This window comes from Mobula hypostoma, chromosome 18, assembly GCF_963921235.1.
Source record: "Mobula hypostoma chromosome 18, sMobHyp1.1, whole genome shotgun sequence".
Classification (NCBI taxonomy): domain Eukaryota; kingdom Metazoa; phylum Chordata; class Chondrichthyes; order Myliobatiformes; family Myliobatidae; genus Mobula; species Mobula hypostoma.
Genome location: NC_086114.1, coordinates 25,969,517 through 25,995,195, shown reverse-complemented (window position 1 = coordinate 25,995,195; position 25,679 = coordinate 25,969,517). Strand labels below are relative to the sequence as shown.

The following is a 25,679-nucleotide window of genomic DNA, read 5'->3' as shown; positions in this document are numbered from 1 at the left end:
TAAAAATCAATAATTTTAGACCATAAGACACAGGAGCAGAATTAGGTCATTCGGCCCATCGAGTCTGCTCCATCATTTCATCAATACTCACAACACGCTGGAGGAACTCAGCAGGTCGGGCAGCATCTGTGGAAAAGATTGGTCGATGTTTCGGGCCGGAACCCTTCGTCAGGACTGTAGAGGGAAGGGGCAGAGGCCCTATAAAGAAGGTGGGTGGAGGGTGGGAAGGAGAAGACTGGTAGGTTCCAGGTGAAAAACCAGTAAGGGGAAAGATAAAGGGGTGGGGGAGGGGAAGCAGGGAGGTGATAGGCAGGAAAGGTGAAGAAGGAATGGGGGAAAACACAATGGGTAGTGGAAAGAGGTGGAACCATGAGGGAGGTGATAGGCAGCTGGGGGAGGGGGCAGAGTGACATAGGGATAGAGGAAGGGAGGGGGAGGGAATTACCAGAAGCTGGAGAATTCTATGTTCATACCAAAGGGCTGGAGACTACCTAGACGGTATATGAGATGTTGCTCCTCCAACCTGAGTTTAGCCTCATCATGGCAGTAGAGGAGGCCATGTATGGACATATCTGAATGGGAGTGGGAAGCAGAGTTAAAGTGGGTGGCTACTGGGAGATCCTGTCTGTTGTGGCTGACGGAGCAGAGGTGCACCCACTTTAACTCTGCTTCCAACTCCCATTCAGATATGTCCATACATGGCCTCCTCTACTGCCATGATGAGGCTAAACTCAGGTTGGAGGAGCAACACCTCATATACCGTCTAGGTAGTCTCCAGCCCCTTAGTATGAACATAGAATTCTCCAACTTCTGGTAATTCCGTCCCCCTCCCTTCCTCTATCCCTATGTCACTCTGCCCCCTCTCCCAGCTGCCTATCACCTCCCTCATGGTTCCGCCTCCTTCTATTACCCATTGTGTTTTCCCCCATTCCTTCTTCACCTTTCCTGCCTATCACCTCCCTGCTTCCCCTCCCCCACCCCTTTATCTTTCTCCTTACTGGTTTTTCACCTGGAACCTACCAGCCTTCTCCTTCCCACCCTCCCCCCACCTTCTTTATAGAGCCTCTGCCCCTTCCCCCTACAGTCCTGACGAAGGGTTCCGGCCCAAAATGTTGACCGATCTTTTCCACGGATGCTGCCTGACCTGCTGAGTTCCTCCAGCGTGTTGTGAGTTGTTGCTTTGACTCCAGCATCTGAAGATTATTTTGTGTTTACCATCATTTCATCATCCCTCTTAACCCCATTTTCCTGACTCCTTGCTGTAACTTTTGATGCCTTCACTAATCAAGAATCTACCAACCCCTGCTTAAATGATACCCAATGACTTGGGTGTCCACAACAGTATACAACAATGAATTCCACAGATTTACTACACTCTGGCTAAAAAAGATTCTTCCTCATCTCTGTTCTAAAGAGACGTCCATGTATTCTGAGGATGTGCCCTCTGGTCCTAGAGTCTCCCACTATAGAAAACATCCTCTCCACGCCCTCGCTCTAGGCCTGCCAATATTCAATGGGATTTCCCCCTCATTCTTCTAACCTACAGGGAATACAGGCCTAGAGCCATCAAAGGCTCCTCATGCCTTTTCATTCCCATTTATAATTTCGACGAGAGTTTTGATGTTCAGGTTGGCTATATTACTGTAATTGAAACTAACAATTCACGCACATGGAATTAGAAATTTATATTGAAAGCAGCAAAGAAGCTCTCAGATTATTGTCTAAAATCCAATTGGCTCCCTAATATTGATTCACACTACAAAATCCACAAAATTCATTTTTGTGTCTGAGTCTCTGGGCAAACACCATTCCAGTTGGCTCATAATTGCTCTATAAAGTCACTTAAAAAGCTTCTGATTTATATGAAACTGCAACAACTATTCAGAAGGGATGCCTCATCGCTCTCTCAAGGCTGCTTAAGGATGGGTAATCAATACTGGATATACTTGTGCTAGGTAGTGCCAGCAGAGAAAGAAAGAGTGTTTCAGGTCATTACATTTAATCAGAACTACTGGCCTTGCAATTGATGTCTGGTTTCTGTAATTTAGCAGAGTCTCAGAATCACATTTAGTATCACTGGCATATGTTGTGAAATGTGTTGTTTTGTGGCAGCAGTACAGTGGATAAAAATGTATAAATTTACAATAAGAACTGTATATTAAAAATAAATGTAGTGTAAAAAGAGCACAAATAGTGAGGTGCTGAGCATGGGTTGGTTCATCAGAGGGGAAGACACTGTTCCTAAGATGTTGTATGCTTGTCTTCCGGCTCCTGTACCTCTTCCCTGATAGTAGGAATAAGAAGGGAGCTTGTCCTGGGTGATGGTGGTCCTGAATGATGAATCCGTCCATTGCCTTTTGAAGATGTCCTCAATACTGGGGAGGGGAGCCTAGTGCCCATGATGAGCTGACTGAGTTTGCAGCGTTCTGCATCTTTTTTCTGATCCTGTGTAGTGGTGTCTCCATACCAGACTGTGATGCAACCAGTTAGAATGTTCTCCACCGTACATCTGTAGACATTTGCTGGAGTCTTTGAGGTACCAAATCTCTTCAAACTCTTAATGAAATATAGCTGCCAACATGCCATTTTTGTAACTGCATAAATATGTTGGGCTCAGGATAGATCTTCAGAGATGTTGACACCCAGGAAATTGAAACTGCTCACTCTTTTCTCTGCTGATCCTTCAATGAGGACTGGTGTGTGTTTCCTCGACTTCCCCTTCCTGAGGCCCACAATCAATTGCCTGGCCTTGCTGACATCGAGTGCAAGGTTGTTGCTGGCACACCACTCAACCAGCTGATCTATCCCACTCCTGTACACTGCCTCAACGTGATCTGAGATCCTGACAACAGTAGAGTAGTCTATTGTGCACTTTCATGTTGGCACAGGTAGGATAGATTACAAAGATTACAAAACCGAATAGACAGTGTCTTGCAAGTCTAAAACAGAAGCTTAAGTACAGGATTTAATTATAGGGGACACAAATTCCCATTGTGCACAAATGGCAGAGAGAGTAATGGGAAAAATATTTCACCAACAAAGACTAAACTCTGGAAGTTGATTGAAATGTGTGATGTATTGTCTTTCTAATGGTGGAATAATCCTGCGTGCCTGTGGGTTATTTCTGTACTTAAAAGGCCCACTTTGATCTCATCATGCGGGTAAAGAAGGAGTTGGTGTATATAAGAAGTTCCCTCACCACCTTAAGGGATGTTAAAGTGGATGGAATACTCTCATGTGTAGCTACAATTGACAAAATTCTGTGGACTCAGCTGGTGATGTTTGTAATGCACCATCTATTTTGAGCTGGAGGTTGAGTATGCTCAGAACTTGCAAGATGAAAATGTTCTTCCTCAGTCAGCTCTCCACCTTTATCAGCGCTAGCTGTTTCTGAGTATATCATGGTAAACTGAGTGGCACTGCGAAATAGAAACAAGACTGATTGTTGCAGGTTCAAGTACTTCTCAGAACTTGAGTGCAAAAGTCTATTAGCTTTCTGGCCTAGAAATGTAGTCACTGTCCTTGGTAAAGTGACAACAGTTTGCACACAAAAAATACTCAGAATTGGAGGTGTCTGCTTACCAGATGATTTGCATTACATTATTGATTGAAGGTTAAATTTTCTCCAGGATACCTGGGATAACTTTCAAACTCTGCTTCAGATATTTACTATTGGCTAGATTGTGCCACTATAGAGGGTGGTTAGGCCGCAAACCAACTTCTCATCCTCAGACTGTGCAGCGCCCCCTCAGTACTTCAGTGGAGCATTGCCCTCATGTGCTCGAGTCCCATTCCCCAAATTCTGACTGAGGTGAGTGCTGCCTTATTCTCGAGCAGCACTAAACGTAAATGCGTCCTTGCTTTCACTTGGATGACTATTGAAAGTTCTCTTTCACGTGCTGGCAAGGGCCACAGTTATTCTCCCCCCTCGATTGGCTGGGTGGTGAGCTGACAATTAAAACTGTCTGTAGCAGTTTGATACAACCTGCTCAGTTTGAGAGGCCAGATGACAGTCAAACATTTTGTGACTTTGCAACTCGTTGACAGAACAGATAAGGACAGTAGTAGCTTTAAAGGATGTTTCTGAGCTGGATTTACTGAGGAGGTGGATTCGTGTTCACCATTACTAATACTGGAAAATTATCCAGCCACCATTGGGGGGGGGCAGAATTTGTCTCCTTTTTTACCCACATCACTTTATTTCAAGTCCAGTGGATTATCATTGTTACCATTCCTTACAAATTGGTTAAGTCTGGATTAAGAACCTTCTTTTTCCCGAGAGCCACTGTGGATTGGCAGGCTTAATGCCTTCCTTGGCTGAACCATTCTTTGACTCGAGGCAGTAGTTATTGTTTGATTTAACTCAGTTTGCTTTGTCGAAGGTTTGTTTTCACTAGTTTCTTAGAGAGGTATGTGCTCCAGTGACTTACTGGCCATGGGTTGTGATGATAATATTAAGACACTGATCTGCCCTTGCATTTTTAGGTAACATCTGGTGGGACGGAAAGCATTCTCATGGCCTGCAAAGCCTACAGAGACCTTGGATTGGAACGAGGAGTGAAGTATCCTGAAATGTAAGTGACTGTTAATGCGTACAAAATCAGTTTTGAAAAAAAAGTGGCCCTCTCATTTCATGAAAGTGATATGGAATTATTTAATATTTCATAATGTGGACTTCATAATATTTGATTTAGCCCACAATATTTTGTGTTTTCTTGATTCAAGGTTGTTTATTGACGTTCTTCAGTACACGAGTGTAAAGTAAAACAAAATGATTGTTACTCCATTTCTGATGCAGCATTTAAAAGAACAAATATAATAGCAATCCTGTAAAACACAATGTACATGTAAATGTTGAGTGTGACTGTATATACTAAAATTTAGCTTGCATGCGTAGATTGTATGTATATCAGTATGTATATAAATCATGACGTATCTCTCTCCCTCTTTCCACTTTGTCTCATGCCTTTTCAATCAGCAATACATGGAATTTTGATGCACAGTCTCTCCTTTGCCTCCACTGAAGCTGCTTGTAATGCACTCGTGCTGTGCTGCACAAGTCGTTACATATTCCATCACTCCTCAATTGGCTGCCAGATTTAAACTCTGCAATCTCCTAAACTGCTGTGTCTCCCTCTTGACCTTTCTGAAGTTGCTTCTTGAAACCCACTTTGACCAAACATTTATCTGTTTTCACTAATACGTATATAATTGTCTGTCAGTTTTACTTGCTAACACTGCTGTGAAGTACTTACAATATTTTGCAGCATGAAGCATGCTGTACAGATTGTTAATTTATTTTGCCTGCTTGTCTAGCTCCTGGTCGACAGTCACAGAAGGAAATTGTTTGGGCCTGTTGTGCCCAAACCACCTCCACATAGGAGCCCATTCTCCTATCCTCTCTCCTTACTACCCCAGATTGTTTCCTGTTAGGTTATCTATCCACCTTCATTTTGAATCTGCCTCTACTACTACCCCATTCAGTGCATTCCAGACCCTAATTTCGCTTTTGGTCATTTTGCCAATTGCCTTCGTTTAATGTTTCCTGGCTCTTGACCCTTCTGCCAGTGGGAAGAGATTCAAACCATCATGTTTTCAGCAACCACAATCATATTCCAACAAAACCACCTCTCTTCCAAGGAGAAGTCACAGTTGCTCCATGTAATTAAAGTGTCTAAGCACCTGAATTATTTTGGTAGATGAGCCCCAATATCTTTCTGTTGTACTACTTTGAGAACTGTGCACTTTGCTTTTTCCAGTGTATTGTCTACCCCTTCCACTGGCCTGTTAATAACACCTTTATTAGCCTTCTCTTCACAAATGTGTCAGCCATTGGCTACCTACAGATTGGGGAATGCAGTCCAAGTCATTGATGCGACTGTCCATTCCATCTTGTCAGAAGAAGCAACATTTTTGCTACTGTTTCATATTACTTAGCCAGTTTGCTATTCAGCTTGCTTTTGCCCTTTTGCTTCATCGCATTCAAATTTGATGTCTATCTTATTTAAGCAAGACTAACTGTCCAAGTTGACAACAGTTGATGGATGTGTTGACTAGATATTCATTATCTAGTCAATTTTAATTCCAGTAAGCATTGCTTTAAATTGCGATGGTGGTTTGTGTACCCTTTTTTTTTGTGTCCCATACTCTAACCCGAGCCTCGGTGACCACTTTTTCAAGTGGTTGTCTTGGAGGAAAGATTCTGTGAGTGGTCCCCCACGGCCTTCTCTCAGCGCAGTTTTTTTTTAACGAGGCCGAGTTGCGAGCTCGACACTCAGCCCAGCACGGATGGAAAGTGTGCCCGAGAGCGGCCCGACTAGATTCGAACTCGGGAACCTTCGCTCCGGAGTCCGGCGCTGATGTCACTGCGCCACCAGTATGGTACATCCAGCTTTTTGGGTCTGAAATGTGTTCAGTAAACGCCATCAACTTGCATTCAGTGGCCATGTTATTAGGTGCCCCCGTACCTAATAAAGTGGCCTCTGAGTGTATGTCTGTGCCCTTCTGCTGCTGTAGCCCGTCCATTTCAAGGTTTGACGTGCTGTGGATTGAAAGATGCTCTTCTGCGCACCACTGTTGTAACGTCTGGTTATTGAGTTACTGTCACCTTCCTGTCAGCTTGGCCATTCTCCTCTGACCTCTCTCATTAACAAAGCATTTTCGCCCACAGAACTGCTGCTCACTGGATGATTATTGTTTTGTGCACCATTCTCTGTAAACTCTAGAGATTATTGTGCATGAAAATACCAGGAAATCAGTAGTTTCTTTCTTTCTTTTTCAATATTTTTATTGATTTCTATATAGAAGAATACAGAGTCCAAGAGAATACATATTATAAAACAAAAGAAAAAATATAACACCAGATACAGTATATTGAATCACATTAACGAACTCCTTTCTCTCTATTCATATAGATTAGATTAATTCCTATATTAGAATATAAACAATTTTATATAAAAAAAGATCTGTACCCACTACCAAAGTCGAAGCTGTTTGGTGGGGGGGGGGGGAGAGAAAAAGACAACCGTATCAGATAATAAGAGATGCTATTAACCAACTTCTGTACTTTAACGAAGTCAGAGAAATCAGCAGTTTCTGAGATACTCAAACTACCATTTCCGGCACCAACAATCATTCCATGGTCAAAATCATTTAGATCATGCTTTTTCCCACTCTGATGTTTGGTCTGAACAACAACTGAACTTCTTGACCACATCTGCATGCTGTTCTGCATTGATTTGCTGCCACATGACCGGCTGATTATATATTTGCATCAAGGAGCAAGTGTAGCTAATTAAGTGGCCACTGAGTGTACCTGTATCCCATATGATTTCATTGGCGCTCAACAGAGTTTGATGAAATATCCCTTTCCACTTCTGTGGTCTGCCCATTGGCAGAAGCTATTTGACCTTGCTGTCACATTTAACTGTGCAATTGTAGCTTCTGCATTGTGAAATGTTGCTTTGTCGATTAAGTACTTCTGGTTTCTGCTGCTTGTGGTGAGGCAGAGGGTAGAGTTATGTCTTTCTTTACTGAAGTTTGACTTCTCAGGTGTAAAGCTGAGCCTTAATGTCAGTATGAAATAATTTCTGATTTTGGCCCATTGAGACAATGCTGACACTCTGATCAGTTCCTTTCCCTCACTGATTTCTATTCTGAATTCCTGACTGATTGGCCTGCCGACCACAACTTTGGGATATGCGAGGAAAATGGAGCGCCTGGAAAAACCCACACAGACTGCATTGAAGGTCTAGAGCAAAACTAGGTTGTTGGAGTTGTGTGGTGTTGTATCATTATGGTTTTCAACCAACCCAATCCCTGATAAAATAGGCTGGGGCTGGTCTTCTTTGACAGAGACTGAGGTGTAATGTGACAGATTGTTAAGATGGTGAAGGAATTTATTGGTGTGGATGAGAAGAGAAATCATTAGTAAGACTAGGTGTAGGGATCCTCATTGTAAAATGGCTACCATTTGATCATATAGACACTCAGGAGGAACTTATTTCCTCAGGGCAATGAGAGTATAAGAAAGCAGCAGAGATGTATTTAAGGAGAGATGGGTAGACCAATGAGTGAGGAAGAAACAGATGAATAGTTCCTGAATGACATAGAAGGGATGAGATCGAAGTTTATGTGGAGAACTAACACTTGTGTAGATCACTGGCCTGTTACAGTGCTGTCATACTTGCTCCTGCTGCACTGCACCAGTAGGGAATCAATCTTTGAGAAAAACAAATCCCTGTGTCCTAAAATAGCCTGCAGCTGTTGAAGTCCTTTTGAAATATAGGAAATACTTTGCCCATTGTACACAGCAAGATCCCACAGGCACAATTCCTTATTGACTCAACTTTTCTTTCTATTTTTGAGAGATGGACCAAGAAACTAGGGAGGTATTAACTATTCTTCTCTTTAATCAGTGTGTTAATGATTCATGCCAATTTTAGACAGTAGAAGAGACCTTAAATTTTCTGCCCATTTCTATGACAGTACAGTAATCAGTGTCCTGCTCTGGACTGTCACCTTCAACTTTGGGAGTAAACCTATCTTGGCTGGCTTTACTTCTTTTAATGATTCTTTACCCCAGTCATGATGTGCCTTTTATCAGTTACGGTTGTTACCCAAAAAAAACATCGGATTACTTGACAATCAGATTTGGTGTACTATTTAATAAAATGTAGAGCGTTGGCATTTGGGTGTGGGCAACAATTCGGAATATGCAAGTATGTTGGCATTTATTGTAAGGGGGCGTAGCCTCGCTGTAGTTGGGCAGAGCTTTGAGACCATATTCCAAATGGCAGCTGGAGTTTTGCCTACCATAGTAGCAACCCCCCCCCCCATGGAGGTGTCAGAGTGTGTTGATTTTTTTTAGATTTATTTCTGCAACGAGGAAGTTGTCTTTGGATACAGATTCCAAGAGTGGGAGGTGGTCATTAAAAAAGGATTAGATTCTGTGGGAGATCAGCTGAGTAGAAGTATGTTGCTGGGACTTGAGGACCTGAATTGCAGGGAAAAATTGAACAAATTAGGACTTTATTCCCTGAAGTTTAGGAGAATGAGGGCAGATTAGATTAAGGTGTACAAAATTGAGGGATATAGGGTAAATGCAAGCAGGCTTTTTCCATTGAGGTTGGGTGAGACTGAAGCTGGAGGTCATTGCTTAAGGGTTAAAGGTGAAATATCTAAGGAGAACATGAGGGGAAACTTCTTTACTCAGAGGGTGGTGAGAATGTGGAATGGCATTCCAGCAGAAGTGGTGGATGTGGGTTTGATTTCAGACTTTAAGGGAAGCTTGGTTAAGTATGTGGATAGGAAGGATATTGTCCAGGAGAAGAATGATGGAACTAGGCAGAATAATAGTTCAGCACAGACTGACTTAAGGGGCCTGCTTCTGTGCTGCAGTACTTCATAACTATTGAGAAGCTTCTTTTTTGGCTTGGTGGAGATTCAGGAGTGGGAGGAAGGGGCAGGGCATTGTCCTAGGGTAAGAGTTCACCATTCAGGATCAAATTAAACTTTTTATTCTGTGCATTACAAATATTTACAGTTTAAGGTCAAATCTAAAGGCTTGTGGTTGCTTGCTTGTTGAGTACACTGAGGTAGGATTGACCTTTACAAGCGTCAGAAAAAGATTCAGGGAATCGTGTGGGTGGGAATGGGGAGGTAGAAGTTGAGATGTAAACAGTGGTTGCTAAAGTAGGCATGATATAGCGTGGAAGTATTATAAACGAGCTGTCTGGTTTATGGAAATACTGCGGGGGTGGGGGGTAGGGATTGCCTTCATGTAAAGCAATAGAAATCTGACCTGGCTTATAGGCGTTTTCCATTTGTCACAATACCTGTATGTTCTCATTTGCTCTCAACTTCTTGGTGCAAGTTGTGTGTGTGTGAAGGCATTTTGTGATTCACTGTGTATGACATAAAATATGTCTTGTGTCTACATTAACAGAGAGGTCAAGGTCTGGAATGCACAGACTGAGAACTGATGGAAGTGGCTTTACTAACAACTGTCATGACGATCATGGACAAATATGTGAAAAGAATGAATTGTTTGGAAATTGGAAGGGGGGAAGGGCAAGAGAATGGGATTATCTGGACAGCCTGAGGTGACACAAAAATGGCCTCCTGTGGTATCACTATTATGCACTGTAGGGGAAAAATTTACTTGCCATATCTTTAATGAAAAATAACTGCTATTCTAATTTGAGAAACAAGATTAGTTGAGTGGACATGTATTGTTTGAGTCCCAATGTAAGTGGTTTAAATTCAGTTGACACCTGTGGGGTCTAAATAAATAATCACCTTTGTTCTTGCCATTGGGATGGTACAAAGGGCTTGTATGCAAAAAATTCATAACATGATTTGTCTGTCCTGAAGAATGTAGTTGTGCTAAGCAGATGGCTTATTGGTTAAGAGAAGGGGAATTATTTTTGCTCGCTGATGCATATAATGTACTGTTGCAAGCAGTTATTTGACACCACATTCTACCTGTTATCCAGTGTGTCAGAGGTACATGTTGGAAATGCATATCATGTGCACAGAGCCGTGTGTTGTATTTTGTGTAACAACTATGATTTAATTTTGAGGTTCAATAGGAAACTTCTTTAATATATCAACAAATGAGTGCACTTCACATTGTATTTATAACAGTTCCAGATTGCTTTTTGTGTTCATTCATGGTTCAGAGGTGTGAAGTCCAAGAAAAATCAACGAAAAATGCCTCAGAGCAGTTTTATTTATACATATATATTTTTATTTATATCATTTATTTATTTTGAGGCCTCTGTCAGTGAAGTGCGACTGTGAATGTTGCATCCTATCTGTCTGGATATGCAAACCAGGACAGTACATTATGGAGAGCAAGCTGTTGCCCTTGTAGCAACCTCCCCCTCTCCATGCATCAGATGAACACAAAGGACCAGCAGAGACCGATTCGTTTTGGCACCAGCAGGGTCGCAGGAGTTGCCAGTCTGTGTTGAGCTCAATGTAGGACTGCCTTAGGGACTCCAGCTCCCGATTTTTTTTTTCCATCTGGGTCTACTCCTGAAGTCTTCCCCATGAGTGGGTATAGCCGCAAGGCAGAGGAGGTTTGAGATCAGAATTTTCCTTCGCGATGATCTGTCAACCATGGCTGACAAGCCCCATCTGCCTGAAGTGACTAGTTTTAAGGTGCCAGTAAACCCGCACTTTCCCCTTCTCCTGTCAGTAGAAGCTGTTCCATTGGTTTAGTAGCCAAGCCACTCATGAAGGCCAGGAACTGGAATTGATTGTCAGAGGCTATTTGAGCCGCATGCCAATGGGAGCATTTAATAGGAAGCGGGGGCTTATCTCCACTACCACCCCTGGCTATAACAACCTTAAGGAACTATATATAGCTGTTCCAGAGTTATTGACAGTGTGCCTTCCCACTTTTGTACCCCTTTCCTGATGGTAACAATGAGAACAAGACATTATCTAGGTAACTGGGGTTCTTAATGATGGACGCTACCTTTTTGAAGCATCTCTTAAAATAGTTTAAAGAAAGAAGAGGTCAGGAGGTGGAACTGCATGCAGGCCAATTCTGGAACCATGGGCCTTGGTAACTAAAATATCAGGGGATCAAGAGGACGGAATAGGGGAATGTGGAGATCTTTCAGGGTTATATGAAGGTGTTTGTCAGAGTGACAGACAGGCAGAGATTTGAAAGCCACGATGAGAAGGTTCAAATGGAGACATTGCTCATCTGGTGCCATTGTAAGTAGCCACTGTTGTGATTTGGGATTTATGCTGCACAATTCTGGATGAGTTTGGGTGTGGGAAGAATATGTGACACAACCGGCAGAGCTGCTGTCTCACAGCGTCATGAGATGGGTTCAATCCTGACCTCTGGTGCTGTCTTACAGCGTTTGTCTGCTCTTGTAACAAAGTCTTTTTCTTTCCATATTGTAAAGATAAACTGCAGATAAGCAACTGGAACTGGTCAGGCATGAACTAAAGAGACAGAAAGAGGAGTTAATGTTCCATGCCTAGATCTGCTGCCTGAATTGTTGAGTGGCTCCACCATTTTGCTCTTATTTCAAATCTCCAGCATCTGTGGTCATTTATTTTATGTGTGTTTTTTTTTACAGCTTCTAAGAACTTAGGATCAGGTTCAGATTGGCTGTGATTGACACTTGTTTTAACTTGATCCCAAGTAGCTTCTATATGAGGTTTTTATTGCTCATAACCTCTTCCATTGACCTTGTCAGAATTTATAATCAGTGGAACTTTTTGAAGTGTGTTTATGTGCAAGTTGGCTGCTTTGTATTTTTGTTGAGATTTGGCTTCTGATTTAAAGGTTCATGTGAGGTTTCAGTGGGCTTGTCTGTTGCACTGATTTCCCTCAGTGCTGCACAAGTCACCTTGGGCCAACGAGAGTAACTGAGAGCACGTCTCAGTGCTTTCAAGTACATCTCAATGCTTTCAACTCTGTGCCAGATTGCTACTTAAATGAAAGGAAATCTTTTCTTTCCTCCGTCGTCTTCGTGGGCTTTTGGAAGTGTGGAAGAAGAGTTTCTAAACAAAACTTGCATCGACACGGGTCATTGAACACGTTGTGGAATTGCATGGAAGTGATTCTCGTGCAATGATTTACTCAGAAATGTGATGCTCAGGAAGCAAACCAGGCATCGTAAACCGTGTGGGTGTGACAGGGTTACTGAATGGACACTTAATTAACCCCCACTGAGCAGGGCTGCACTGAGAGTGAGGTCCTGCAGGTGAGTGCTCGAGATTATTTGGCCATGTTTTATGGGAGTTGAATTTTATAAGTGTTTCTTTGACAGTGATTGTCATCTGTTCATTTATCTGGAAATGATGCTTAGGTGGGGTTTTGCTGTCTGCAAATTGGCTGCTGTGAGAACAATGAGGGTAATCGGGGGGGGGGGGGGAAATAAAAGTAGCTCATTCCGTAACGGTTTGGGATTTGTGGATGGCATGATTGAAAACAGTAGCATCAGCTGTGACTTGTGGGACGACATTCTTGTTTCTGAGTCAGAAGGTTCTAGTTTAAGTCCCGCTCCAATGAATGGAACAAGTCTAGAGTTCAAAGTGAGTTTATTATCCAAGTACATTTACATCACCATCTAAACCCTGGGATTCTTTTTTATGGGCATATTCAAACAGTCCAATAACTGTAAATAATCAATGAAACACCACACCAACAGGGCAGGCAACCAGTGTGCAAAAGACAACAAACTGGGCAAATACAAAGAGAAAGAAAAGTAAATAAATAAGCAATAAATATCAAGCACATGAGATGAGGAGTCCTTGAAAGTGAGTCCATAGATGTGGGAACAGTTCAGTGAAGTTACCCCCTCTGGTTCAGGAGCCTGATGGTTCAGTGCAATACTTTGCACAGCAGCACTGCCAGAGATATAGTCTTTCAGAGGTCAAACTGTGGCTCTGGCTTCCCCCCCATGTACTCCACAGGATTATTTAGTGAGCAGTAAGCATAGGTCCTCTGAAGATGTTTTAATAAAACTTGGTTGTGAATACTTGTACTCTTTGGAAGCATCTAATTTTTCCCCAATCTAAGTTGCTGTGCTACATCTTTAAAAGAAAAGATTAGATTAGATTAGATTAGATTCAACTTCATTGCCATTGTGCCCAGTACGGATACAAAGCCAATGAAATACAGTTAGCATCTGACCAGAAATGCAAAGAATAGTGTTATTTACAAAATAACTGTGAATAAAAAGTAAGTGCTACAGCACACAAATATAAGAGTACTGAGACAGTACTGAAAAGATGAAGTAACATTAAAAATAATCTCCAACTTTCTCCTTCCCTCCCTGCAGGGCCCTACTCCATAACATTACAACATTCAATATGTAATAATGTGATCTAAGTTTATCCCAAAGCACATTATATGTGAAATAAGTACTAAATAGCTCCACTTTTACTATTAATGTGTTGGCTTTCTAGATGCCTGGGGTTGTCCACAATGAAAAGGCCATTGTGTGAGATTGTTAATCATAATCAGAAAAAGAATTTTTTTTACCAGAAAGGTTAAAATGTTGAGCTGAGTGTATTGGATACATTTTGAGGTGAAGCCGAAAGAAAACATAACAGAGAAAGGAACAAAAGCAGCTGGTGAGGAATGAAATAGGAGTGGGAAAAGACTTGTGGGGACGTTAAACGGCTGCACAGATCCATTTAGCCAAATGTCTGCATCTCTGCTTTGTTCCGTAAACTTCTCTGATCCACAATGTTTAATTGTGTAATTAAAGTAAGTTATGTGAGTCCATTGAAAGTGGACAAGATCACATAGACTGCATTGGTTTGGCTTTTGATGGAAGAACATACTGTGGCCCTTGGCTGACCCAGGCATTGGTGAACAGGGGAGATTTGCTGCATGTCAGCTGTTGAGGATGTTTGATTTGTCTGCACGTAGCAGTGACCCAGCATTAGGTGAATTGATGGGTGCACTTGCTCAAACTTTGCATCTTCCTGCACATGGGCATCCATGGGTAAGTGACCATTTGTGGTACAGTATCAGTCACATTAGTATGCACTGGCTTCTGCTTGTTGTAATGTAAAGTGGCCTGGACCAGTACTGAATCATGTCTTTATTTTTTTTTTCAAAACCTAGCATCGCTCCTGTAAGTGCTCATGCTGCTTTTGACAAGGCTGCCCACTACTTTGGGATGAGTATGGTCCATGTTCCATTGGACAAAAAGACAATGCAGGTGGATGTGAAGGTAGGTGTCTGATTATTGCTTATTCATGTAATCACATGTTCAAACGCTGCCTTTTATTGCGTTTAGATAAACATCCTGGATTCAGATTCACCGTTTCCTCGCTTACTGGTCCACAGTGCAGAGAACCTGCGCAGAGTACAGCAAAGATCAGTCCTCCTCTTTCCTTGTCCTTTCTTTTCCTCCTACCCCCAGCACCAAGAATTCACACCTTTTGTTCTTCCTCATCCATCTTAGGGGAAAAAGCGGTAATTTTTTTTGTGTTTGTTCATGTACCGGTCAGTGGTTACACACCTGGTCCTTGAGGTGCTGTACAGTTGCATTGTGATGCTGTTGTCTTCTACCTTTTGCAAGTGTATAACATATTATTGCTGAACATTTAAAGCAGAGGCCTGGGTTAGGATCTGGAGAGATCTGCATAAATTCTCTAAAAGTTCAGTGAAATAAATCTCCAATGAATGAAAAACCTACTATCTGTAAAGGCTACGATAAAACCTGCAGGAAAAAAAAAATTACAAAGGGTTTTCACCCACAGTGACTATTGGGCAGCACGGTAGCATAGTGGTTAGCACAACGCTTTACAGTACCAGCGACCCGGGTTCAATTCCTGCCGCTGCCTCTAAGGGATTTGTATGTTTTCCCCATGACCACTTGGGTTTCTTCCCACATTCCAATAAGATACCAGTTGGTCATTGTAAATTGTCCTGTGATTAGGCTAGGATAAATTGGAGGATTGCTGGGTAAAGTAGCTCAAAGGGCTGCTAGGCCGACTCTGCGTTGCATGCCAATAAATAGATAAATTGTTGGATGTCTGCGCACACAGGCTGTGCTGGAAGAGAAGCAGCATGCTGTGATTTGTGTGATGTTCCTCTCCCTTGTGGGGAATCGCTGTTTGAGTCTGGTGTCAAAGGTTCCCAGAGCCTCATGGTTTCTCAGACCTTTAGCTTAGAGTGAGGAGAGAGATACCTCCAAAGGTCTATAAAGCTAGTTCAAATATAAAAGCAAACGGAGCCGTGTTGCCTTGGCCTTGTGGATTGGATTATCAGTGTCCAAGGGCTGATCTATTAGTAAACTTTTAACTGAAGGTAGGGAGATGAGGATTCATGTTAGCTGGACAGAACTTCACCATATCAAAAACTGAATATCGTCAGCCTACTGTTTCAATGAATACTGTGAATATTCGACCAAAATTGTGTCCACATCTGCATGGTTGAATAAAGTTATGTCTGTTATTTGGCAAGCAATGCTACTTTTTTTAAGAACTTCTCAAACTGCTTTCTGACTGTAAGTTCTTGACTTAAATGCCTGCATGCTGATGTTGGCCTAGGTGATGCCGGTATCCATTTGCAGGTAAACCTGTTCATGATATCCAGCCTTTATTACCGAGTCAAAACAGGATCTCCCTAAACCAATGTTGGTGCATAAAAGTGCTAGCATTCCTAGCAATGTTAGCATTTTTTGATCTCCTTTGTTGCCCTTAAACTTGGATAATGGAGGTGGAAGTTCAAACACCGCTGAGACTAAAACATTTTCCTGTTAGCTTTGAGTGGCAAGGGTCAGCTTGAGTAAGAGTGGCAGGTTATTTTCCTTTGAGAACATAAATGAATCATTTCCCTTTTGGAGTCATAGCCATACAACAGGGGTCCCCAAACTTATTTTGCACCGCGGACCGGTTTAATATTGACAATATTCTTGTGGACCGGCTGACGGGGGAGGGCGGGTGTTCAAGTAGGGTTGCCAACTTTCTCACTCCCAAATAAGGGACAAAAGTAGCAGTCAAATACGGGACACTTGTGTTTACCCCGAGAAAGACTACCATGACCATGAAGCCTTGCGCGGGGCACCTGCGTGCGCATGCCTGTACGTGCTGATTTTTTTTGTACAAATTGATTTTGGCTTAATCTTCCTGGTTCTGTTAAGTGAAACTACACTGTACCTACATTACTTCTACTTTATATAGGCTGTGTATTTATCATATCATTCCTGCTTTTACTACGTGTTAGTGTTATTTTAGGTTTTATGTGTTACTTGGTATGATTTGGTAGGTTATTTCAAGTTCAACAGTGTGTGACAGGGAATGAGGAAAGGTGCAGCTGACTCATATTGTTTCATATCACCAAATCATATCGTTTCCTCGCGGCCCGTTAGCACATGCTTTGCGGCCCAGTACCAGTCCGCAGCCCGGTGGTTGGGGACCACTGCCATACAGCACAGAAATTTTGACTCACCTTTTCGTGATGATTGTCAAGTACCCGTCTATACTCATCCCATCCACCAGCACTTAGTCCACAGCTTGGCGATTCAAGTGTTCATCGAGATATTAGTTAAATATTACAAGGGTCTTTACTTCCACTGCTCCCTCAGATGCCTTCCAGATGTTAATCTGAGACTTTCATTTTCAAACGCTTTTCACCTCATTCTACCAAAGGCTGGCGCATCGTCTTGATAATCTGATATTATGGCCACCATTAATGATATTGGCTTTTGAATTTTTAATATGAAATAAATAATTTGCCATTTGATGTAGGAAAGCTCCCTTTAAGTTCTTTGCGTTGCAATGCCCAGCTTGGTGAATGAAAGCCTTGAGTATTCCCAGGGACTTTTTAACTAAAAAGGGTTAAAATTGTTTGTGAAAATAAATCTCAAGGAATAAGAGCATGGAAAGATATACCACACCCTACTGTGCAACCCATCTGATTGGGAACACTATTTAAGTTAAATTGCATTTCTAATTACTTCCCTAATGTGTGTTCTGCATACTGCATTGTAATTTCCTGTCTTGACTGTTCTATTGTGCACAGCCACTTATTTGTAAAGGGACACTGTGGATGGCTGGAGTTTCGTAGGTCTGATTTTTCTTGCTCATTTCTGCTTTTCCCTCGGCAGATGCAGATGCCCTGTCTGCAGTGCTTTTGCTTGAAACTTCTTTCTGCCAAAACGGCCCGCATCTTCATCTTAAACGACGACAGCAGCTTCCATTATTTGAACACTGCTTTTAAGTGCCCTCACCCCTTCCATCAATGGTAATAAAAGTGGATTCACAGCTATTAAAATACACTTTCCCTAGTTAATGTATCTTGACCTACTGTCAGTTTCAATGTCTGTGAACATTGTACACACTGTGAGCATTGTGGGCTTGCTCTGTTTGCACTGGACTGTGTAGCGACATGTTGGCTGGCCCCAAAGTTTTGTTGGGTTGTTGATTGTTAACATAAACAACACATTTCACTGTTTTGACATACATGTGATAAATTTGAATCTGTCCTCTGAAGCAAATTTTTTTTCCAATTTCTTTATCCACGAGACCTTGTGCACTTAACTCTTGGTTCCCACTAAACTCTTGATCACATCCTGACTCTCATGCTGATGTCTTCCATAGTTTCTTACTTGCAGAAATTTCCCTATTCTTTCCAAAAGCACCATTATCAAATTCCCCCTGCTCAAAAACAAAGCAGTCCTGAGGTATCGAGGGGATTTTTGTCATTTGCAGGGTGGGGGGGAATATGCACTGCATATTGTTGGAGGCAGGTACTCAAAATTTTTAAGAAGCAACTTAAACATTGAGAAAGTCTGCAGAGTGGTAGATCAGGGAGAGAGTTGGTGACAGTTTGTTGTGGACTTTATGCTCTAGTACTTTACAGGAGGGTGTTAAATTGCAGCAGGGCAAATTACAAGAGCGTTAGGCAGGAAGTAGGGAGAGTTAATTGGGAACAGCTGTTTTTGGGCAAGTCCACATCTGACATCTGGAGTGTGTTTGAAGACAAACTGCACAGTGTACAGGATAGTCAGAAGGATGGCGAGGTAAGAGAACTTTACACGTTGAGAGGGGTGATGAATTTAGTCGAGAAGAAATAGGAAAAGTATGTAAAGCTTAGGAAGCTAGTATCAAACAGAGGCCTTGAGGATTATAATGAAGCCAGAAAAGAACTCAAGAAGGGAATTTGGGATGCCGGGGGGGTCTTGGAGAGTAGGATTAAGGAGAATCCCAATGCTTTCTATAATACATGAAGAACAAGAGGATAACTAGGGAGAGGGTAGGACCACTCATGGATAAAGATGGTGGGGGAGGGAGCATTTGCACGGATGGTGGAGGATGTGGCTGAGGTCCTTAATGAGTACTTTACATCAGTATTTACTAAGGAGAAGTACATGGAGGATAGGAAGATCAGTACAAGTACATTGATATGCTAAAGCATTTTGAGGTAAGGGAGGAGGTAGTGTTGGATCTCTTAAAGAGCATTAAGGTGGATAAGTCCCCAGGGCCTGATGGGATATCCCTAAGTTATTGTGAGGGGCAAGAGGAGAGATTGCTGGGGCCTTGGCCAATATCTCTGTGTTCTCTCCAGCCACAAACGAGGTCCCAGATGACTGGCAATCAGCTAATGTTGTTGTATTCAAGAATAATCCTCAAAGCTATAGACCGGCGAGTCACGGCAATGGTAGGGAAGTTACTGGAGGGAATTCTTAGGATAGGATTGATGAGCATTTGGAAAACCATGGCCTAATTAGGGAGAAGCAGCATAGCTTGTGTGGGGCAAGTCGTGTCTTACTAACTTGATTGAGTTTGAGAGGCCTGTTTCTGTACAGGATCATATTGATTCTTTTTAAATGCAAACTACCACCCTCCCTCTTCAGCCTCGCTACTTTTTACCTATCCTAGGTCTTTGAACGTAGTCAATTCTGAAATCCATGCCTATTTTGACTTGTGCTCACGGGGGAAGCTGAGAAATCTAGAATCGGAAGAGAGCAAGGAGCGTTAAGCTCCTTGGACCCGTTACGCCTTTCAGTAGGATTGCATCTGGTCAGTTACTTTAATATCTTTGGTTAATGTAAATCTATTTACATTAGATTAAAGCAGCATCTACTGCCTTCTGCAAAAAGGAATTCCAAATCTGTACTATCTTCCTGCTTGTAGAAGTGATTCCTAATCTCATTGCTGAAAGGTTTGGCTCTGACTCGTATAAAGATAAAGATCAGCTTTATTTGTCACATCTACAGTACATCAAGGCATCGAAACGTATGTAAAATGCATTGTTTGTATCAATGACCAATGCAGTCAGAGGATGTGCTGGGGGCGGTCCATAAGTGTCGTGGTGCTTTTGGTGCATAGCATGCCCATAGACTTACTAACCTTTGTATTTGGAACTTGGGAGGAAACCAGAGCACCCGGAGGAAACCCACGCAGTCACCGGGAGAATGTACAAACTCCTTACAGAGAGCAGCAAGAATTGAACACTGATCACTTGCGCTGTAAGGTGTTATGCTGCCCCTTTGGACTGAACCCCCTCTTTTGGGACATCTTAGAGTAGAAATGGTTTCTCTCCTTTTGCTCTATTTGTTCCCCTTTCCTTTGTCTTGTAAGCTTTGGTCAAATCAGCCCTACATTCCAGGAAATACAACACAGTCTGTGCATTTAGTACAGCGGTTGCCTTCAGCGACCCATTTTCATTCCTGACCTCTGATACTGTCCGTGAGTGAAGTTTCCACATCCTCCCAGTGAACGAGTTGGTTTCCATCCACATCCTAAAAATGTGCAGGTTGATAGGTTAATGGGTCATTGTGGACTACTCCTGTGGTAGATTTGATTGGAATATGAGAAGGGTAGGTTATAGGGGAAAGCACTGATGAAATGAAAATGCCCAATGAGCTGGCATAGACTCGATGAGCCGATGTGTCCCAATTAAATATAATAAAGTTCAAAGTAAAATTTATTATCAGAGTACATGCATGTCACTGCATACAACCCTGAGATCCTTTTTCTGCAGACATACTTAGCAAATCTACAGAACAGTAACTGCAAACATCAGGAACAGTTAACTGTAAACAAACTGTGCAAATGCAGATATAAATAAATAGCATTAAATAACTAGCATTACAATGTCCTTAAGTGAGTGTAGCTATCCCTTTTTGTTCAAGAGCCTGATGGTTGAGGGGTAGTAACTGCTTGTGAGCCTGGTGGTGTGAATCCTGAGGCTTCTGTACCTTCTACCTGATGGCAGCAGTGAGAAAAGAGCATTGCCTGGGTAATGAGGATCTTTGATGATGGATGCTGCTTTTCTATGGCAATGTTTCATGTAGGTGTGGTCAATGGCTAAGAGGATTTTACCCCTGTTGTACTGTGCCGAATACACTACCTTTTGTAGGATTTTCCACTCAAGGGCATTGGTGTTCCCATACCAGGCTGTAATGCAGCCAGTCAGCACACTTCCGACCACACATCCACAGAAGTTTGCCAAGGTTTTTGATGATATATTGAACCTCTGCAGACTCCTGAGGAAGTAGAGGCGCTGTCGTGCTTTCTCCCGAATAACATTTATCTGGTGGGTCCAGGACAGGTCCTCTGAGATAGTGACACCCAGGAGTTTAACGTTACTGATCCTCTCCACCTCCAATCCTCCGATGATTACTGGCTCATGGACTCTGGTTTTCCTCTCCTTGCAGTTTAATCCGAAGCTGAAAATATTTCTCCTTTCCTTGCCCCAACACACCTTTCCTCTATTAAGATGCCCCTTAAAACTTGCTACTTCATAAAGATAAAGATTAGCTTTATTTGTCACGTGAACATCAAAACATACAGTGAGATGCATTTTTTGCGTCAAATTAAATCAGGAAGGACTGTGCTGGGCAGACCGCACATGTTGCCATGCTTTTGGTGCCAACAGCTCACTCACCATAATTGTATGTCTTTGGAATGTGAGACTGGGAGGAAACTGGGGCACCCGGAGGAAACCCACATGGCCACGGAGAGAACATACGGACACCTTACAGACACCAGTGGGAATCGAGACCCAATCTTACAGACTGTGCTGTAAAGCGTTGTGCTGATCACTATGCTATCGTGCTCTACTACTTGACCAAGCTTTTGTTCATCTGCCCTGATACTGTTTGTGCTATGGTGCCAGGTCCGGTGGAGATTTGTGGGAGTGCATTGATATTACAAATAGTCAAAGATATTAGATGGATATTCCTTGACTTGATTTTATTGAAACATGCAAGATGCTGAGGGGAACCTGACAGAGTGGGTATCAGGATATTACCACTCCTGAGAGAATCTCAATGAGGGGACATAGTTACAAGATTAGGACGAGATCATTCGAAGCTGAAGTGATTATAAACAACTTCTTGCAAAGGGCAGCAAATCTCCAGAATTCTCAACCTTAGAGGCTGGATCTCTGGGGACATTTGCTGAGGAATTCCATAAACTTTTGAAAGATCAGCAAATTGAAAGTTATATGGAACTGATGAGGCCATGCTCATATTGAACGACAAGGCAGATTTGAAAGCTGAGTGACTGACTCCTTTTTAAAATACTGTGTATAAAAGGACTCATAGACATTGCAGTGTATTTTTAGAAGCGTTTGGAGGTTTCAGACTTCATGGATATGATGTTCATCTGCTTTTCTCCCCAGGCCATGAAGAGAGCCATTTCAAAGAACACGGTTATGCTTGTTTGCTCTGTGCCGCAGTTTCCACATGGAATCATGGATCCAGTCGAGGAGATTGCCAAGGTGCTTTTCCAGTGCACTTACTAACAATGCTGGAGCAGCTCCTGAGGGAATTACAAGGATCTCTTTGAAATGTTAAAAGCCTTTTACAAGGACTGGTGAACATGAAACAGTGGTGTTGTTTAATATGATAGCAGGGCCCTTCCGATATTTGGAATTGTTTAGGTGTCTCTGTTGGGAAGCCACTAATATGGTTTATTTCACATTCTAATGGCTAGCAGCAATTTTGTTTGTACACTATAATTTTTTAAATGGTGTTCAGTAAGGAGGTCTTGGATTTTTGGAGTTAATAGCCACTTAGAGCACCACATCAACATTTAGGCTGCTCATTAATTGCAGAAGCTCTTAAAGCCTTTTTATAAAATATCAGATGATCTTGCTATCAGCCCTTCCTCAGTAACTTGGCAAATGTAGAGATGATGGTTCCTTTCTCTCTGGAGTCTAGAACTAAGGATTATGTGCTCGAAACAAAGGTTTGTCTATTTCAGCATAGAGATGAGAAGAAGCTCCTTCACCCAGAGAGTGGTGAAACTATGGGTTCTTACCAAGAGGCCTGTGGAGGCTTGGTCACTTGGTATATTCAGGACAGGACTTGATCAATTTTTCTTTTAATATGAAGAGTGCCAAGAATGTTTATTTGTGCAATAATATGGAGCTGAGGTAGAAGACTGGCCAAGATCTTATAAATTGGCCTGGCATGGGGGACTTAATAGCCTATCAAATCCATAAGAGATTCTGCATACTCTGGACATCTTAAGCAACAGGCACAAAATGCTGGATGAATGCAGTGGGTCAGGAGAGAAATAAACAGTGAACATTTTGGGTGGAGACCCTTCATCAGTACTGGATTGGAATGGGTCAAAAGCCATAATAATGACGTGGGGGAGGGGACAATTACAAGCTGGCAAGCGTTAGGTTGAAACCAGGTGAGGGGGACGAAGGGGCTCAGCTTCTTTGTGTGTGTTGTGCTTAAAGGTCAATTCATGTTTCTGTTCCCCAGGGTGGGATGTCCAATTAGAATCTAAGTACGAATAGGTAAATTGAGTGAGGGGAAAACAAGGGAGCAGAGAGCATAGGGAAAAGATGCGGGGGGGGGCTAAAGGGGCATTGGGTTGGGAGCTGCAGTTACTGTACAGTTGGGGTTAGGGTGTGGGACAGGTGGTTTAGCCGCACGGAATAGTTGGAGGAAGGAAGAAAGGATAATTTCAGATGGGCTTAATCCAGCGTCTATGTCTGATCGTTTCTAATGGGAATCATTGCACTGTAAACTGAGGGTAGACTTACAAGAATGATGGGCATTTTGGTTGTGTAGGGAGACTGAAATAACTGGGATTGGGATTGTTCTTTGGAAAGTAGACAAGCTATAGAACATTTGCAGGAGTAATTTAACATAGAATGGGATTTTGATAAGATAGGGCAAAACCTACTACAGAGGCAGTAAGGTCTGTAACTAGAGGACATGTTCAAAGCAATGGCAAAACGAATTGGATGAATACTTCTGAAAAGCTGAAATTTTCAAATCCATTGGGATTAATTGTTCAGCTGTTCCGTGGGGAAAAAGGAGACCTGATGGGCTGGGTGAACTTTTTGTGGGCTCATATTAGGAAAATGAGGTGATAGATAGGAGCTACAGGGAGGTAGTCACTCTGAAGTTGCACGAGCCAAGTACCTGGGTGACTGGAGAGGGAAAGGGAACAGGCAACCGGTGCAGAGTACCACTGTGGCATTTTCTTTTCATAATAGGTTTACTGCTTTAGATACTGCTGGTGTGGGATGGCCTGCTGGGGAAAGCCTGATTTCTGGTGCTGAGTCTGTCTCTGTGGCTCAGAAGGGAATGGGGAGTGCAGTTGTGATAGGCGGTTCCCATAATTAGAGGAGCAGACAGCAGATTCTGTGGATGTGACAGACACACCCCGATGGTATGTTGCCTCCCAAGTGCCAGAGTCGGATGTCTCGGATTGAGTCCTCAGCATTCTAAAGTGGGAGGGTGAACAACTGGAAGTTGTGGTACATATTGGTAGCAGTGAAATAGGTAGGAAAGGGGAGGAGGTCCTTAAGAGAGAATTTAGGGATTTGGGTAGAAAGCTAAAAAGCAGGGCCTACAGGGTAGTAACCTCTGGATTGCTGCTTGTGCCACATGCCAGTGAGGGGAAGAACAGGATGACTTGGCAGATGAATGTATGGCTGCAGAATTGGTGAGGAGGCAGGTTTTCAGATTTCTGGATCATTGGAATATCTTCTGGGGAAGGTATGACCTGTACAAAATGGATGGGTGACACCTGAACCTGACAGAGATCAATATCCTTGTGGGCAGATTTGCTAGAGCTGTTGGGAAGGGTTTAACCTAAGTTGGTGGAGCACGGGAACCGGAGTGATAGGGCTGAGGATGGTGCAGTTGGCATACAAGTTGATGCAGTGTGTAATGAGACTGTGAGGAAGGACAGGCAGATGATAGAGCAAAAATGCAGTCAGTGGGATGAGTTAAAGTGTAACTGGGGGGGGGGGCAAAATCAAAAATGGTGATGGATACAGGACTGAAGGTGTTATATTTGAATGCATGCAGTATACAAAATAAGGTAGATGATCTTATAGCGTAGTTAGAGATTGGCAGGTATGACGTGTGCATCACTGAGTGGTAGCTGAAAGAAAGAAGATCATGGTTGGCAGAGAACACCCAAGGGTACACATTATATTGAAAGGGTAGGTAGAGGGGTTTGGTAGCTCTGTTGCTAAAAATGAAATCAAATCCTTAGAAGAAGGAGGTGACATGGGATAGGAAAATGTAGAATCCTTGTGAGTAAAGAAACTGCAAGGGTAAAAATACCCTGATGGGAGTTGTATACAGCCCTCTGAACAGTAGCCAGGAATTCGGCTACGAATTACAATGGGAGATAGAAAAGGCATGTAAAAAGGGCAAATTATGATAGTCATGCCAGATTTTAATATGCGGATGATTGGGAAAATCAGGTTGGTGCTGGATCTCAAGAGAGGGAATTTGTAGAATGCCCATGCGATGGCATTTTAGAGCAGCTTGTGGTTGAGCCCACTAGGGGAATGGCAATTTTGGATTGGGTGTTATGTAATGACACTGATTTGATTAGTGAGCTTAAGGTAAAGGAACCCCGAGGAGGTAGTGACCATAATATGATATAATTCACCTTTCAGTTTGAGGAGAAGCTAAAATCCAATGTATCAGTATTATAGTGGACAAAGTATGAGAGAAAGGCTGGCCAAAGTTGATTGGAAGGGACACTAGAAGGGATGACGGCAGAACAGCATTGGCTGGAGTTTCTGGGGGCAATTTGGAAGGTGCAGGAAAAATGCATCCCAAAGGTAAAGAAGTATTCTAAAGGCAGGCTGAAGCAACTGTAGCTGTCAAGAGAAGTCCAAAGACAGCAGGAAAGCAAAAGAGAGGGCATATAATATAGTGGGAAGGTAGAGGATTGGGGTTTCTAAAAAC

The 25,679-nt window shown here is 42.6% G+C and overlaps 1 protein-coding gene across 1 annotated transcript in view; it reads left to right on the top strand.

Annotated features, from left to right (window-relative positions):
* Positions 1-25,679, top strand: part of sgpl1 (sphingosine-1-phosphate lyase 1) — a 114,756-nt gene that overhangs the window by 63,488 nt on the left and 25,589 nt on the right. Inside the window, exons 7-9 of the mRNA XM_063070606.1 lie at positions 4,486-4,574; positions 14,609-14,717; positions 22,124-22,222. Of these exons, the coding sequence (XP_062926676.1) occupies positions 4,486-4,574; positions 14,609-14,717; positions 22,124-22,222 (297 nt within the window). The remainder of the gene's footprint in view (positions 1-4,485; positions 4,575-14,608; positions 14,718-22,123; positions 22,223-25,679) is intronic.